The sequence below is a fragment of the Gorilla gorilla genome, chromosome 20, assembly GCF_029281585.2.
Source record: "Gorilla gorilla gorilla isolate KB3781 chromosome 20, NHGRI_mGorGor1-v2.1_pri, whole genome shotgun sequence".
NCBI lineage: Eukaryota > Metazoa > Chordata > Mammalia > Primates > Hominidae > Gorilla > Gorilla gorilla.
The window spans coordinates 18,367,714-18,383,372 of NC_073244.2; the positions used below are offsets into that span (position 1 = coordinate 18,367,714).

The window sequence follows — 15,659 nt, forward strand, 5'->3', positions numbered from 1 at the left end:
GGCATGGTGGCACATACCTGTAATCTCAGCTACTCAGGAGGCTGAGACAGGAGAATCACTTGAACCCAGGAGGTGGAGGTTGCGGTGAGCCGAGACTGTGCCACTGTACTTAAGCCTGGGCAACAAAAGTGAAACCCCGTCTCAAAATAAATAAATAAATAAATAAATAAATAAATAAATAAATAAAAGAAATTATATAAAATATGTAATCAGATTATAAACCAATAACTTAAATATAGTTGAAAAGTCTCAAAAAAGTGGAGATTTAAGCCACAAATTTCTCAAGTACACAGACGTCAAAGAAACTTGTCACATGAAATACAAATATTATGGTGCTGATGGAAAAGGATATATTTTAGCAAAATCTCTGGAATGCAGAAAAGGCAGTGCTTTGAGGGAAACTTAAAGAATCGAATGCATTCTCTAGAAAGTAAAATTCTAAAATCAGTGCTCTAACTTTCCATCTTAGGAAACTAGAGAATAGCAAGATTAATGTAAATCAAGCAGAGGAAAATAACAATGGGAAGAGATATTAATGAAATAGCAATCAAGAAATCAATAGAAAACATCAACAGGCTGGGCGTGTTGGCTCATGCCTGTAATCCCAGCACTTTGGAAGGCCAAGGCGGGCGGATCACGAGGTCAGGAGTTCGAGACCAGCTTGGCCAACATGGTGAAACCCTGTCTCTACTAAAAATACAAAAATTAGCTGAGTGTGGTGGCACGTGCCTGTTAATCCCAGCTACTTGGGAGCCTGAGGCAGGAGAATCACTTGAACCCGGGAAGCACAGGTTGCAGTGAGCCGAGATCACGGCACTGCACTCCAGCCTGGGCAACAGAGCAAGACTCCATCTCAAAAAAAAAAAAAAAAAGAAAAGAAAACATCAACAAACCAACAGATGATTCTCTGAAAAGATCTGTAAAACTGATAAGCCGACAGCACAGTTAACACAGAAAAAAGAGAGGCCATCACTACTAACCCTATGGACATTAAGAGTGCCATGAAAGAATATTAGGAACAACTAAATGCCCACATATTTGATAAATTACATGGAATGGACCAATTTCATAAAAGACACAGTCTACCAAAACTCATAAAAGTAACATCAAGTAATATGAATAGGCCTATATCTATTGAATAAATTGAATCAATAAATGATAAATATCCCAAGAAAAAGGAACAGACCAGGATGATTTCACTGGTGATTTATGGCAAATACTTAGGGAAGAAATGATCCCAATTCTCTACAGTATCTTCCAGAAAACAGAAGTAGGTAGGTAGGTAATACTTTCTTTCTTTTCTTTTCTTTTTTTTTTTTTTTTTTTTTTGAGACGGAGTTTTGCTCTTGTTGCCCAGGCTGGAGTGCAATGGCACTATCTTGGCTTACTGCAACCTCTGCCTCCCAGGTTCAAGCAATTCTCCTGCCTCAGCCTCCCGAATAGCTGGGATTACAGGCGCCTGTCACTAAGCCCAGCCAATTTTTATATTCTTAGTAGAGATGGGCTTCCGCATGTTGGCCAGGCTGGTCTTGAACTCCTGACCTCAGATGATCCATACACCTCGGCCTCCCAAAGTGCTAGGATTACAGGCATGAGCCACTGTGCCCGGGGCAGAGGTAATACTTTCTAATTGATGTTATAAGGCCAACATTGCCCTAGTACCAAAAATAGACAGACATTACAGACATATCTCCACCACTGAGGACATAAGGGGAAAACTGCCATCTTTAAACCTGGAAGCAGGCCCTTACCAGAGATCTGACCTACTTGAACTTGGATTCCCAGCCTCTACTGAGAAATGAACAACTGTTGTTTAAGGCACGTAGTTTATGGCAATCTGGTATAGCAATCCTACGTAATTAAGACAGGGAAGCGCTTTCTCTACCACACATCAAGGCTTTGAAGTCTACAGTAATCAGGAGAGCATGGTGTTAGCAAAGTGATGGGTACAAAGTCCAATGGAAGACAGCAAATTCTGGAACAAGAGCATCTATTTAAGGTATGAGAAACTATGGCACAGCAGGTATTGCCAGGCAGCGATACAAATGACAGCTACTTCAACCCAAAGAACAGGGACAAATTGTTATCTCCAGAAGAATAACCAGTCTTCTGCCTAACACCTCCATATACAATAATCAACTAATTACAGACCTGCCTGTTTTCATGAATTTTTATTCACTCTATTACCTCAGCTTCCATTTTGAATGTGGTTCTACCTTTCTCATACCAGAAAAAGTATTTTAAGAGCCTTGAGACAGTATTCATTTTTCTGTAGTCATCATGGAAGAAAGTTTTTTCCAATTTATTTTCCCTGATGGCATTTTCTCTGCTAAGCCCTGAAATTCTACTGAGATGATCCAATTAAAAACAAAACAACAGCAACAACAAAAAAACAGACCTGGAAAACTTACTACACAGGCTCTGTGTAGTACGACAGAAAAGAAAAGTAAACAAGAATTTTTTAAAGGCATATAGGACTAGATATATATAATTTGTTTTCTGAAATTCAACTCTTTCTTGTCCCTTTAGAAACATCTTATCTTCTCTATCAATCTCTAATGATGGAATGCATTTTACAGATAAGAAAAAACTGAACAGAAATGAGTGAACAAATCTTTTCAAGGTTCACAACCTCAGGGAGGGGCAGTGCTGACTGGAACACAGACAAGTCTCATTCAAGGGTCAGGTCAGGTCCTCCTGTCACCTGGGACATCCCCCACCCCCGTGCTGCTCACTGAAGTGCTCAGTGACTACTCCCTACCCCCAACCACCAGATACCGCACTGTGTACTTTCAGGCTCTTGCACCACCTCACTGGGGTAAGTTATCTTTGACCTTTCGGATAGTTTTTCTTGCTTCACTAGTCTAACAGAATTCAAAGGATGGGAATCATTTCTATTTTACCCCCTCAATACCAGCACCTGAGTGGCTGACCAGCCATGTCTCCAAGAAATGAAAACTGGGCTTGGGGTGAGAAAACTGAGTATCCCAGGGCTTAACTTTTTACAAGAGGATACCAGGGGAATCCTCCCACCACAGGGTATCCAGCTCTTCCCCTGGGAGGCCCCAGCCCTGCATCTCAGGCTGTCCTCTGGGAGGAGTGGCCCAGGGGCTGATATTCACTACCCTCCAAGACAAGGCTGCTGTATCCACTTGATGCCAGTCCCAGGCAGTTATCAAAGCCAGCACCAGGAAAAGATAGTGTGGGCTCAGGACTCATCAGCTGGTGGTTTCCAAAGGGGAACCTCAACCCAAACACTTCCAGATAAGGTGCCTGTGCCCAGGGAAGATAAAAGGAGAGGAGGCGCAGACATTTTTCTTGTTGGTTTTTATAGCAGAGTGGTTAAACCACCTGACAGGTGGTTATTCTCTGCATCCTCACATATGAAATATTCACAAACAAAAATCATATATTCTAAAAAAGAATCATATATTGCTACCTGGGGAAAAAATGACAGTTAAAATACTGCATTTGTTTGAAATACAGCCTGGGGGACAAAGAGTTCATTATGTTGCTGTGAACTGAGGACAGTGTAGAGTCTTAATTAGGGAAAAGGCTAAGGGGAACAGGGGAAAAGGCTGTTAAATTAAAGTCTTAATTAGGGAAAGGCTAAAGGGAACAGGGGAAAGCAGAAAGATAAAGCAAAAAAGCTATAAATCTGCCTATCTTCATGTGCAGAGAATTTAAACAAAAGAGAATGCAGGTAAGTTACGGGTCTAACTTTGTTTTTTTTCTTTTTTTCTTTTCTTTTTTTTTTTTTTTGAGACGGAGTCTCACTCTGTCGCCCAGACTGGAGTGCAGTGACGTGATCTCAGTTCACTGCAACCTCCGCCTCATGGGTTCAAGCGATTCTCCTGCCTCAGCCTCTCGAGTAGCTGAGATTACAGGCATGTGACACCACGTCTGGCTAATTTTTGTATTTTTAGTAGAGAAGGGGTTTCGCCATCTTGGCCAGGCTGGTCTGGAACTCCTGTACATGTCTAACTTTCTTTATGGCCCAAGACATGGCCTTCTTGCTCAGATAACGCACTTAATTCACAGACTTCCCGCTCACCATCAAACGCCTCAATTTATCAAACACCGGGGCTGACAGAGGAATGCAAGTTAAGCTCCCTGCTGCCTTGGCACCCTGCTGCCTTGGCACTATCAATCAGCCCAAGTTCCATTCTATAAAATCACCCGCAAGCCTCTGCTTCTCTCCTGCAGGCTTCCCATGGCCTCCCTTGCGACGGATTTTCCTTCTTTCGCTAATAACTTTACCTACAACTGTCTTAGTAAAAATTCTTTTACCCCGGCGTTACCGGCCCAGATAGCAGTCGTTCCCCTGCGACAGAGAGGAAGTCAGCTTTATGAAATGCAGGGCAAAATCTGGAAATCTAGGGATTTACTGCCAGCCCCAGGAGTTAGGGTGAGGGGACAAGATAAGCATTAGACATCTGCCTTCCCAAACCTTTGAAGACTCAGAGGGACACCGGTCCCCTTTGGGAAGAAAACAGAGACTGAGGATCCCACAGATCACAGCTCCTCACAGGCACGAACCCCACACACGAGTGGGGATTCCCTCCATGACCCTTCCGTGACCCTGCCCCAATCCTGGGGAGATGGGGGGCTGCGGGCGAGGAGCTGCCCAGACAGGGCTCCGAGGCCGGGACCGCAGTTGCCGCGCAGGGACCGGATAGGACGCCCGGGGTCCCGGCTGCCAGCTCAGCCTCACTCTGCGGCTGAGGGGACCGAGGGCCGAGCTGCGCCAGGGGGACTCGGGTCCCAGACCCCGGAGCTGACGGCGGGGGAGGCCCACGTTCGCCGCGGCCGGTTCTGGACGGTTCCAACCAGCTCTTTCCCACTTTTGGGACGCCTGACCCTGCACACGCACCATTTCCCGGCTTCCGGGATGTTCCAGGGTCCTCCCTCTGCCAGTGCGGGTCCCACTGTGACAGAGGCTGCCACAGACGTTCCAGGGCGTCTCTCAGCGACTGAGGCTAGAGCTGAGCGCAGGGGCGTGAAGACGCCGCGGGCTCTTTGAACCTGGCACCCTACTGCCAGCCGCGCGCCTGATTGACAGTTCTCACGACCCCGCCCCATAGCTCTGATTCGATAGGGCTCCAGGTCCCGCCCCCTGGGCACTGAGTGACAGAAGAAGCGATCACACAGTGCTGAGTCGAGCGGGATGAACGAGTTCCAGGCACAGCCCTTGACAGGGCAGGCTTCCTCCCTGTGCTGTCCTGATCCCTCCCAGGGAACATTTGCATTTATGCAGAATTACCTGCCCGTACTCAGCAGGCCCTTACTGCCTTTTCCTCCTGGAGAAGGAATCACAAGTGTTTTGCAGGGAATCCCAGACTCACAGTCCAGTGGAGCCATTCCCCTGGCCTCAGAGCAGTGGGGAGCCCAAGGCCACACAGGCCACACTGCAGCAGGAGGGTGGCCTGATGTCCACCGGGCATCAGGATTTGAGGATGAGACTCTTGGCGGCAAGGTCAAGCCTTCCTCTCTCACCTTGCCTCTCAATCTGCTCATTTTCAGCCAAGGAAATAAAAACAAGTCAAGAACGGTATTAAAATATCAAATGTGTGGAAGAACTGAAATCACACGGCAGCAATAAATGAATGAATGAATCAAAACAAAAATAAAACAGGAAAAAAAAAAAGCAAAAACTTGAACTAGTGCAGATAAGCAGCCTGCTGCCCTCATACTTCAGCAAACGTCCCATTCAGGAGGCTAAATATATGCCCAAACTTGGCAGCCAGACTCTTAACTGTTGAAATGGAACCCCAGAGTGAACCAAAACCTGGTGATGAGACTGGGACACTGAAGGATTTGACTCTGGGAGCTCAACATACTTCCCTGTGCCCTCTGCAGAGTGTGGAATTGCCCCCACCGTCAAGATGTGCATTTTCACCAACAGGAAAGTTTCATGTAAAGTTAGTTTAAGGGCCCGGGGCGGTGGCTCACGCCTGTAATCCCAGCACTTTGGGAGGCCGAGGCGGGTGAATCACCTGAGGTCACCAGTTGGAGACCAGCCTGGCCAACATGGTGAAACCCCATCTCTACTAAAAATACAAAAATTAGCTGGGCATGGTGGCGGGCACCTGTAATCCCAGCTACTCGGGAGGCTGAGGCAGGAGAATCACTTGAACCTGGGAGGCGGAGGTTGCAGTGAGCCGAGATCGCGCCACGGCATTCCAGCCTGGGTGACAGAGTGAGACCTGGTCTCAAAAAAAAAAAAAAAAAAAAAAAGGTTACTTTAAGGTACTGACCTACATAAACTGTCAAATTCATAAACCCTTTACCCAGATTTTCCTAACACATAAATGGTAAATTCTGATTCTATGTGCAGCTTCGTGCTACGTGCAGGCGCGCGCAGGCTGCTGAGGAAGCACCAAAGGGGGCTCCATTTCTCTCCCTTTGCAGCCTTCAGAATGGGCTCGGTGTAGAGTCACTGGTTCAAACTCTGCTGCCCACTCCAGGTGGCTGGGGCTCAGAAAACAATACCCCAAAAAGAAGACCTTGGAAGAAGCCTCAGAAGCAAAAGTTTTTTCTCCACAGAGGACAGAGGAAAAACTTAGTCCCATTCTTGGGACTCTTAGTCCTACTCTTCTATCCAAGGCTAGCCTTAGAAACTAGAATCTCTCTTCTCCAAAGTGGGTCGTAGAATCCAGAACCCTTTTCCCCTAAATCCAGGCATAAAATCAAAACATACTACTCTAACTTTCCATTGTCCTTTCTGTGTAAAAACTGGCCATAAGCAAATTAACTGTCCAACTTTGTTTGATTGCAGGTCAGGGGTGCCCCTGGGGCTTCCCTGGGCCACATTGGAAGAAGATGAATCATCTTGGGCCACATATAAAATACACTAACACTAACAATAGCTGATGAGCTTAAAAATATACAGCAAAAACAAAAATTCCTAATGTTTTAAGAAAGATCATGAATTTGTGTTGGGCTGCATCCAAAGCCTTCCTGGGCCATGGGTTGGACAAGCTTGCTGTAGGTCATAAGACCCTCCATTTCAGAGTGGGTCCTGCCTCATACCGAGAAGGAAGGAATGCATGCTCAGAAAGGCCAAGAACAATCTAGACACACAGGCCTTGTTGGGTTTCCCCACTCAGTCTGTTAGCATTGGATCATACTCTTTCAATCTAATCACATTTCTACACGGCTGTCCATACATTAAGCCTAAGCATTAAAATGAACAATTTCCTTTGTATCTCTGGGTCTTCATTCTGAAGCTTCCCGGATATACGCGTTAAATAAAATTTGTATGCTTTTCCTCCAATTAATCTGCCTTCTCTCCAATTAATTCAGCAAAACATCAGAGGGCAAAAGGGAACGTTCCCCATGGCCTCTGTAAGAGTCTTCACTTGCTTCTCACCAGCACTGATGAGTTAACTGAAACAAAGACCCTCAATTCCACTGTTGGATAAAAAATTGGCAATCTTGGGTTTCTTCCTGTGTCTATATATAAAGTAGTGGAAAATATATATATAAGATATGTAATAGGGATTTGGAAACTGGTAAATGGACTGGGCATGGTGCCTTGGGCCTGTAATCCCAGCACTTTAGGAGGCAGGGGCAGGGGCAGGAGGATTGCTTGAGCCCAGGAATTGGAGACCAGTCTGGGCAACACGGGGAGATCCTGCTTCCTCAAAAACAAAACAAGGCCAGGCGCGGTGGCTCACACCTGCAATTCCAACACTTTGGGAGGCCGAGGCGGGCAGATCACAACGTCAGGAGTTCAAGACCAGCCTGACCAACATGGTGAAACCCTGTCTCTACTAAAAATACTAAAAATTAGCTGGGCATGGTGGTGCGTGCCTGTAATCCCAGCTACTCAGGAGGCTGAGGCAGGAGAATTGCGTGAACCCAGGAGGTGGAGGTTGCGGTGAGCCAAGATTGCACCATTGTACTCCAGCTTGGGTGACAGAGCAAGACTCTGTCTCAAAAACAAACAAACAAACAAAACCAACTTGTAAATAATTATTCCGTTGAGAAACAAACATGCTAACAAACTATTATTTTTACCTTAGCAAACTGTTGTGTAAAACAACTAATTAAATGTGAGCTCTCCTCTCTCCTTGGCTTCAGTCACTCCCTGACCTTCACAGTTCAGGGTTGACATCATGTGCTCTGTGCCTGGGGATGGACATGTCCCATTTATCCATCTGAAACCCCCTCTCAACCCCAGCCCACACCATTGACCCACACAGTCATATCTGTATCTAAATCCTAAGTATTGTATAAATACATTTTCCTTTTAAGCCAACTGGCCCAGGTTGAATTCACCTGTGGTTCTCATGCCCACAGTTTCATTTATTCATTTGAAACAGTCTTCCCAGATAGTAATGTCTTGGGTGAGGACACATCCATTTTATTTGCTTCTGTTCTTCTTAACCTGTGTCACTACCTGCTCAGTGAGGGCACAGACAGAATATTCTAAGTGACTATCACCTGCTGTAAATACTGGAGGTCTCAGCACAACCCTGAGAAATCTGCACCAGAGAAAGGATGTGTGAATAATATTAATGTCACCCCTTACCACAACAGTTAGCTTATTTCTCTTTCTTTCTTTCTTTCTTTCTTTTTGAGACAAGCTCTCGCTCCATCACCTACACTGGAGTGCAGTAGCACCATCATGGCTCACTGCAGCCTCAACCTCCTGGGCTCAAGCGATCCTCCTACCTCAGCCCCCCGAGATGCTGGGACTGCAGGCATGTCCCACCATGCCTGGCTAATTTTTGTATTTTTTTGTAAAGATAGGGTTTCACCACGTTGGCCAGGCTGGTCTAAACTCTTAGACTCAGATGATCCACCCACCTTGGCCTCCCAAACTGCTGGGATTACAGGTGTGAGCCACGCTGTCTGGCCATTTTATTTTCCTTTCTGGAAAAAGGCTTTTAAAAATGGTTTTCCGGTTTTCTGGGGTACTTTCATACACAGCAATACAGATGATAAAAGTAAACATAACACCATTCAGTTTGGTTTCATTTATATGATTTAACTTTTCAACAGTTAAGAAACCAAAACATTCTGTCGACCTTAATTGGATTTCCCTGAATCTAAAAAGTGCCAGGAAAAAAATTCTACAAATAAAAACATGTAAGAGTCACTGAGGTGGTATGAAGAACCCTGAGAAGGTGACATTTAATGTGAGACATGAAATAATATATTAGTGTAAAAACTCAGGGCAAAGCCAGGTGCAGTGGTTCATACCTGTTAGCTCCGCCCTTTGAGAGGCCAAGGCTAGAAGTTCAAGACCAGCCTGGGGAACAGAGTAAAACCACCATATCTACCAATAAATAAATAAATAAATAAATAAAAATTAGCCGAGCATGGTGGCATAGACCTGTAGTCCTAGCTATTCAGGAGACTGAGGCAGGAGGATCACTTGAGTCTAGGAGGTCAAGACTGGAGTGAGCTATGATCACACTGCTGCACTCCAGCTTCGGCAACAGAGTGAGACACTGTCTAAAAAAGAAAGAAAGGAAAGAAAACAAACAAACAAAAAACCCTCAGGGCAGAGGATTCAGGGTAGATCGCAGGGTACCAAGCATAAAGAAGCTGTCTCCCCACCTAGACAACGGTTTTACTGGCAGAATCTGTCGGATGGAGCTATTTTATTTATTTTTATTTTTTGAGACAGAGTCTTGCTCTGACACCCAGGCTGGAGTGCAGTGGCACAACCTCAGCTCACTGCAACCTCCACCTCCTGGGCTCAAGTGATTCTTGTGCCTCAGCCTCCTGAGTAGCTGGGATTACAGGTGTGTACCACCACACCCAGTTAATTTTTTGCATTTTTAGTAGAGATGGGGTTTCGCCATGTTGGCCAGGCTGGTCTTGGACTCCTGAACTCAAGAGATCCACCTGCCTCGGAAAGAGCTGGGATTGCAGGTATGAGGCACCACACCCGGCTTGATGGAGCTATTTTAAAACACTACAGTTGGCCAAGCACAGTGGCTCATGCCTGCAATCCCAGCACTTTGGGAGGCCGAAGTGGGAGGATCACCTGAGGTCGGGAGTTCGAGACCCACCTGACCAACATGGAGAAACCCTGTCTCTATAAAAATACAAAATTAGCCAGGCATGGTGGCACATGCCTGTAATCCCAGCTATTCAGGAGGCTGAGGCAGGAGAATCGCTTGAACCTGGGAGGCGGAGGTCGCGGTGAGCCAAGATCACACCATTGCACTCCAGCCTGGGCAACAAGAGTGAGACTCCATCTCAAAACAAAACAAAACAAAACAAAACAAAACAACACACTACAGTCTACTGAAGCCTTGAAAATTCCAGAAAATGATTTGGATGGTAAACTGTGGTTAACTGTGGCCATTTCAACATTCAGCATAGGACCAGCTGGACTTCTCCCCACTACCTCTGTTGCAGGCAGCCATGCACATGTATTTTCCTCCAGTTTGGCAGTGGGGTCTCTCAGGAGTGTGGCTATGAACTCTAGTGCTGCCATGATGGGGCTCCAGGACATCTCGTTGTGATGTTTACAGTGTGCTTTCCACAGGACACTTCATTCTGGTGAAGGGACTAATGTTTAAATGTCAATCAGTGACCAGGTGTCCCTCACAGGAAACTTGGTGGTTATACTGGCCGATGTCCTTGTGGCTCTTGTGTGACATGCATCCAGTTGATTTCTTTTTTTTTTTTTTTTTTTTGAGATGGAGTCTCGCTCTGTCACCCAGGCTGGAGTGCAATGGCGTGATCTCAGTTCACTGCAACCTCCGCCTGCTGGGTTCAAGCGATTCTCCTGCCTCAGCCTCCCGAGTAGCTGGGATTACAGGTACCCGCCACTACACCTGGCTAATTTTTGTGTTTTTAGTAGAGGCAGGGTTTTACCATGTTAGTCAGGCTGGTCTCAAACTCAGGTGATCCACCTGCCTCAGCCTCCCAAATTGCTGGGATTACAGGCATGAGCCACCATGCCTGGCCAGCATCTAGTTAATTTCTATCAAAATAGCCACTCTATACAGAGCCTTGACCTGGAAATAAGTTGGAATTAGGTGTAGCAGTCAGGTGAGACATGTAGGAGGGCATTGAGCAGGCCAATATATGCACTGTGGGAGCTTCAGAAGGAGAAGAGAGAGAGAGAAGGTGAAGGGAGAATATTTTGAGAAATAATGGAAGAACACATTCTAAATTAAGTGAAAGCCATGGATGTAGACATCCAAGAAGCTCAACGAACTCTAAGTAGGATGAATACAAAGAGAAACGCATAAATGCACATTATACTAAAGCTGTCAAAAGCCAAGGACAACAAAGAGAATCTTGAAAGCAGCAAAAAAGAAGTGATTCATCACATATAAATGATCCTTCATAAGATCAGTAGATTTCTCATGAGAAATGTTGGAGACCAGAAAATAGTGGGCAGATGTTAATCAAAGTGCTAAAAGAAAAATAAATGTGGCCAGGTGCAGTGGCTCACATCTGTAATCCCAGCACTTTGGGAGGCCGACACCGGCAGATACCTTGAGGTAAGGAGTTTCAGGTCAGCCAGGCCAACATGGCAAAACCGGTCTCTACAGAAAATACAAAAATTAGCCAGGAATGGTGGCATATGCCTGTAAACCTAGCTACTCGGGAAGCTGAGGCAGAAGGATCGCTTGAATCCACGAGGCAGAGGTTGCAGTGAGCCGAGATCATGCCACTGCATTCCAGCCTGGGGAACAGCGTGAGACTCTGTCTCAAAAAGAAAAAAAGAAGAAGAAAAGATAAGAAAATGTAACCAGGCATATAGTCACAGCTACTCAGGAGACTGAGGTAGGACCACTTCGGCTTAGGAGTTCAAGATCAGCCTGGGCAATATAGTGAGACCCTATGTCAAACATAAAAACAAAAACAGTCAGCTAGGCATGGTGGCTCATGCCTGTAATCCCAGCACTTTGGGAGGACAAGGTGGGCGGATCATTTGAGGTCAGGAGTTCGAGACCATCCTGGCCAACGTGGTGAAACCCTGTCTCTACTGAAAAAAATACAAAAATTAGCCAGGCGTGGTGGCGCAAGCCTGTAGTCCCAGCTACTCGGGAGGCTGAGACAAGAGAATCACTGGAACCTGAGAGGAGGAGGTTGCAGTGAGCCAAGATTGCACCACTGCACTCCAGTTTGGGCGACAGAGTAAGACTCCATCTCAAAAAAAAAAAAAAGTCAACTACGAATCTAATATCTGTCAATACCGTTTTTCAAAAGTGAGAAAAAAATTAAGACATGCCCACATGAAAAAACTGAGGTAGTTTTAAAAATTATTATTAGATGTGCTCTGTGAGAAATGCAGAGTATTTTGCAGTTTGAAATAAAAGAACACTGGGAAAAAAAAAAGAAAAGAACACTGGACGGTATCTGGAAGGTGTAGGTGGAAATAAAGATCTTAGTAAAAAGAAATACATGGACAATTATAAAAGCTAGTATTTTTATTTATTTATTTGGGACAAGGTCTCACTTCCATTGCCCAAGATGCAGTGCAGTGGCACAATTTTGGCTCACCGTAGCCTCGACCTCCTGGGTTCAGGTGATTCTCCCACTTCAGCCTCCTGAGTAGCTGGGATTACAGGTGCATGCCACCAGGCCTAGCTAATTTTTTGTATTTTTAGTAGATCTGCAGTTTTGCCATGTTGCCCAGGCTGGTCTTAAACTCCTGACCTCAAATGATCCGCCTGCCTCAGCCTCCCAAAGTGCTTGGATTACAGGCATGAGCCACTGTGCCCAGCCTTAAGGGCTTTCTTATCATTGATTACTTTATATGAAAATGAATTAAACTCACCAATAAAAAGGCAGAGATAAGGAGAATGGGTGAAAAATACGATCCAACTGTATTCTGCCTACTAGAAACTCATTTTAGATCTCAAGACACAAATAGGTTGAAAGGGAGGGCATGCAGAAAAATATTCCATGCAAATAGTAATCCAAACAGAACAGGGGTGGCTACATCACTATCATACAAAATAGAATTTAAGCCAAAAACTGTTAAAGGAGACAAAGAAGAACACTATTTATAAAAGAGTCAATACATACAGAATATACAACAACTATTAACATACTTGCACTAAACAACAGAGGCCCAAAATAAATGAAGTAAACATTAACAGAAATGAAGAAGAAATGGAGAGTTCCACAGTAAGAGTTTGAGACTTCACACTACATTTTCAAGAATGGATAGAATAATCAGATAGAAGATCAATAAAGAAATGAAATAACTTCAACAACACAATAAACAAAACAGACAGACATAATGACATATACAAGCATACTCCACCCAATGACAGTAGAATACACATTCTGGTCAAGTGCACATGGAACGCTCTCTAAGACAGACCACAATTAGGACATAAAACACAAAAGCTCTTCATACAATACTAAAAACTGAGATAATAAGATGTATCTTTTTCTTTTTGAGACAGGGTCTTGCTCTGTCACCTAAGTTGGAGTACAGTGGCATGACCACAGTTCACTGCAGCCTTGATTTCCCAGGCTTAATAATCCTCCCACCTCAGCCTCCTAAGTATTTGGGACCACAGGCTGGAGTGCATGCCATCACACCTGGCTAATTTTTTCAAATTTTGTAGAGATGAGGTCTTACTATGTTGCCCAGGCTGGTCTTGATCTCCTGAGCTCAAACAATCCTCCTACCTGGGCATCCCAAAGTGTTGGGATTACAGGCAGGAGCCACCATATCTGGCCTCAGATGTATATTTTTCAAATACAGTGAAATAAAACTACAATTATTGGAAAAAAATACACAAATAAGTGTAAATTAATTCACTCTTCAACAACCAATGGGTCAAATGAGAAATTGCAATAGAAAATACTTTAAGACCATGAGACTCTGTCTCAAAAAATAAAAAAAAAAGAGGTTGGGGGTGGTGCCTCAAACCTGTAATCCCAAAAGTTTGAGAGGCCAAGATGGGAGGATTGCTTGAGACCAGGAGTTTGAGACCAGCCTGGGCAACATAGTAAGACTCTATCACTACAAAAAAAATTAAAAAGTCAGCCAGACACGCACATGCACCTATAGCCCCAATTACTTGGGAGGCTGTGGCAAGAGGGTCACTTGAGCCCAGGAGTTGGAGGCTGCAGTGAGCCCTGATTAGGCCACCACACTCCATCCTGAATGATAGAGTGAGATCATGTCTCAAAAATTAAAAAAAAAAAAAAGGAAAAGAAAAAGAGAAAATACCTTAAGACCACTGAAAACAAAAATCTAACACATCAGAACTTATGAGATGCAGCAATGGCAGTGCTAAGAGAAAATTTTATAGCTTTAAATGCATTAATTGCCTGGGTGCGGTGGGTTACACCTGTAATCCCAGCACTTTGGGAGGCCAAGGCGGGTGGATCACAAGGTCAGGAGTTCAAGACCAGCCTGGCCAACATGGTGAAACCCTGTCTCTACTAAAAATACAAAAACTTATCCAGGTGTGGTGGCAAGCACCTGTAATCCCAGTTACTTGAGAGGCTGAGGCAGGAGAATCGCTTGAACCGGGGAGGTGGAGGTTGCAGTGAGCTGAGATCACGTCACTGCCCTCCAGCCTGGGTGACAGAGCGAGACTCTGTCTCAAAAGGAAAAAAAAAAGAGCATTCATTGAAAATGAAGAAAGAACTCCAATAAGTATTCTAATTCTTCAGTTTAAGGAACTAGAAAAGGAAGCGCAAACTTCTTTAAAAAGGTAGGAGACAAACTGGGTGTGGTGGTACATTCCTATAGTCCCAGCTGCTCAGGAGGCTGAGGGAGGAGCATTGCTTGAACCCAGGAATTCTAGGCTATAGTGCACCATAATCATGCCTGTGAATAGCCACTACACTCTAGCCTAAGCAACACAGCAGGACCCTGTCTTTAATATTTTTTAAAAGGCACTACAAAGAAGTAAATAATAAAGATTAGAGCAGAGATAAATCAAAAGATAATATAAAAACAACAGACAATATTATTGACACCAAAAGTTGGTTTGTGGAAACAAAATGGAAGAAGAAACAAGTTCTAATTCATTTTGTGAGGCCAGCCTCACTTTGAGATGAAAGCCAAGAAAAGACATTACAAGAACAGAAAAAGACTACAGAATATCTTTTATGAATATTGAAGCATAAATTCTTTTTTTTTTTTTTTTTTTTTTTTTTTGAGATGGAGTCTCGCTCTGTCGCCCAGGCTGGAGTACAGTGGCGCAATCTTGGCTCACCGTAAGCTCTGCCTCCCGGGTTCACGCCATTCTTCTGCCTCAGCCTCCCGAGTATCTAGGACTACAGGCACCCACCACCATGCCCGGCTAATTTTTTGTATTTTTAGTAGAGACGGGTTTCACCGTGTTAGCCAGGATGGTCCTGATCTCCTGACCTCGTGATCCACCCGCCTCAGCCTCCCAAAGTGCTGGGATTACAGGCTTGAGTCACTGCGCCCGGCCTATTGAAGCATAAATTCTAAACAAAATACTGGCAAATGTACTTCAGCAGCATATTTAAAGGATTATAAATATGGAATTTGTTGGCCAGGAACAGTGGCTCATGCCTGTAATCCCAGCACTTTCAGAGGATGAGGTGGGCAGAGTGCTTGAGCCCAGGAATTCGAGACCAGCCTGAGCAACATGGCAAAACCCTGTCTCTACAAAAAATACAAAAATTACTTGGGTGTGGTGGCATGTGTCTGTGGTCCCAGCTACCCAGGAGGCTGA

The 15,659-nt window shown here is 44.7% G+C and overlaps 1 protein-coding gene across 5 annotated transcripts in view; it reads right to left on the bottom strand.

Annotated features, from left to right (window-relative positions):
• Positions 1-15,659, bottom strand: part of ZNF563 (zinc finger protein 563) — a 29,756-nt gene that overhangs the window by 11,057 nt on the left and 3,040 nt on the right. For 2 of the 5 annotated variants that reach the window (XM_055371803.2, XM_063701038.1), the window contains exon 1: positions 4,874-5,036. The exons of 1 other annotated variant lie outside the window; for it this stretch is intronic. Coding sequence is in view for 3 of the 4 variants with exons in the window: in XM_063701038.1 (XP_063557108.1) it covers positions 4,874-4,876 (3 nt within the window). In the remaining variant the exon portion in view is untranslated. Of the gene's footprint in view, positions 1-4,873; positions 5,083-15,659 lie in introns of those variants that run through there. 2 more of the 5 variants (XM_031003879.3, XM_004060075.5) reach the window with 2 other exon arrangements.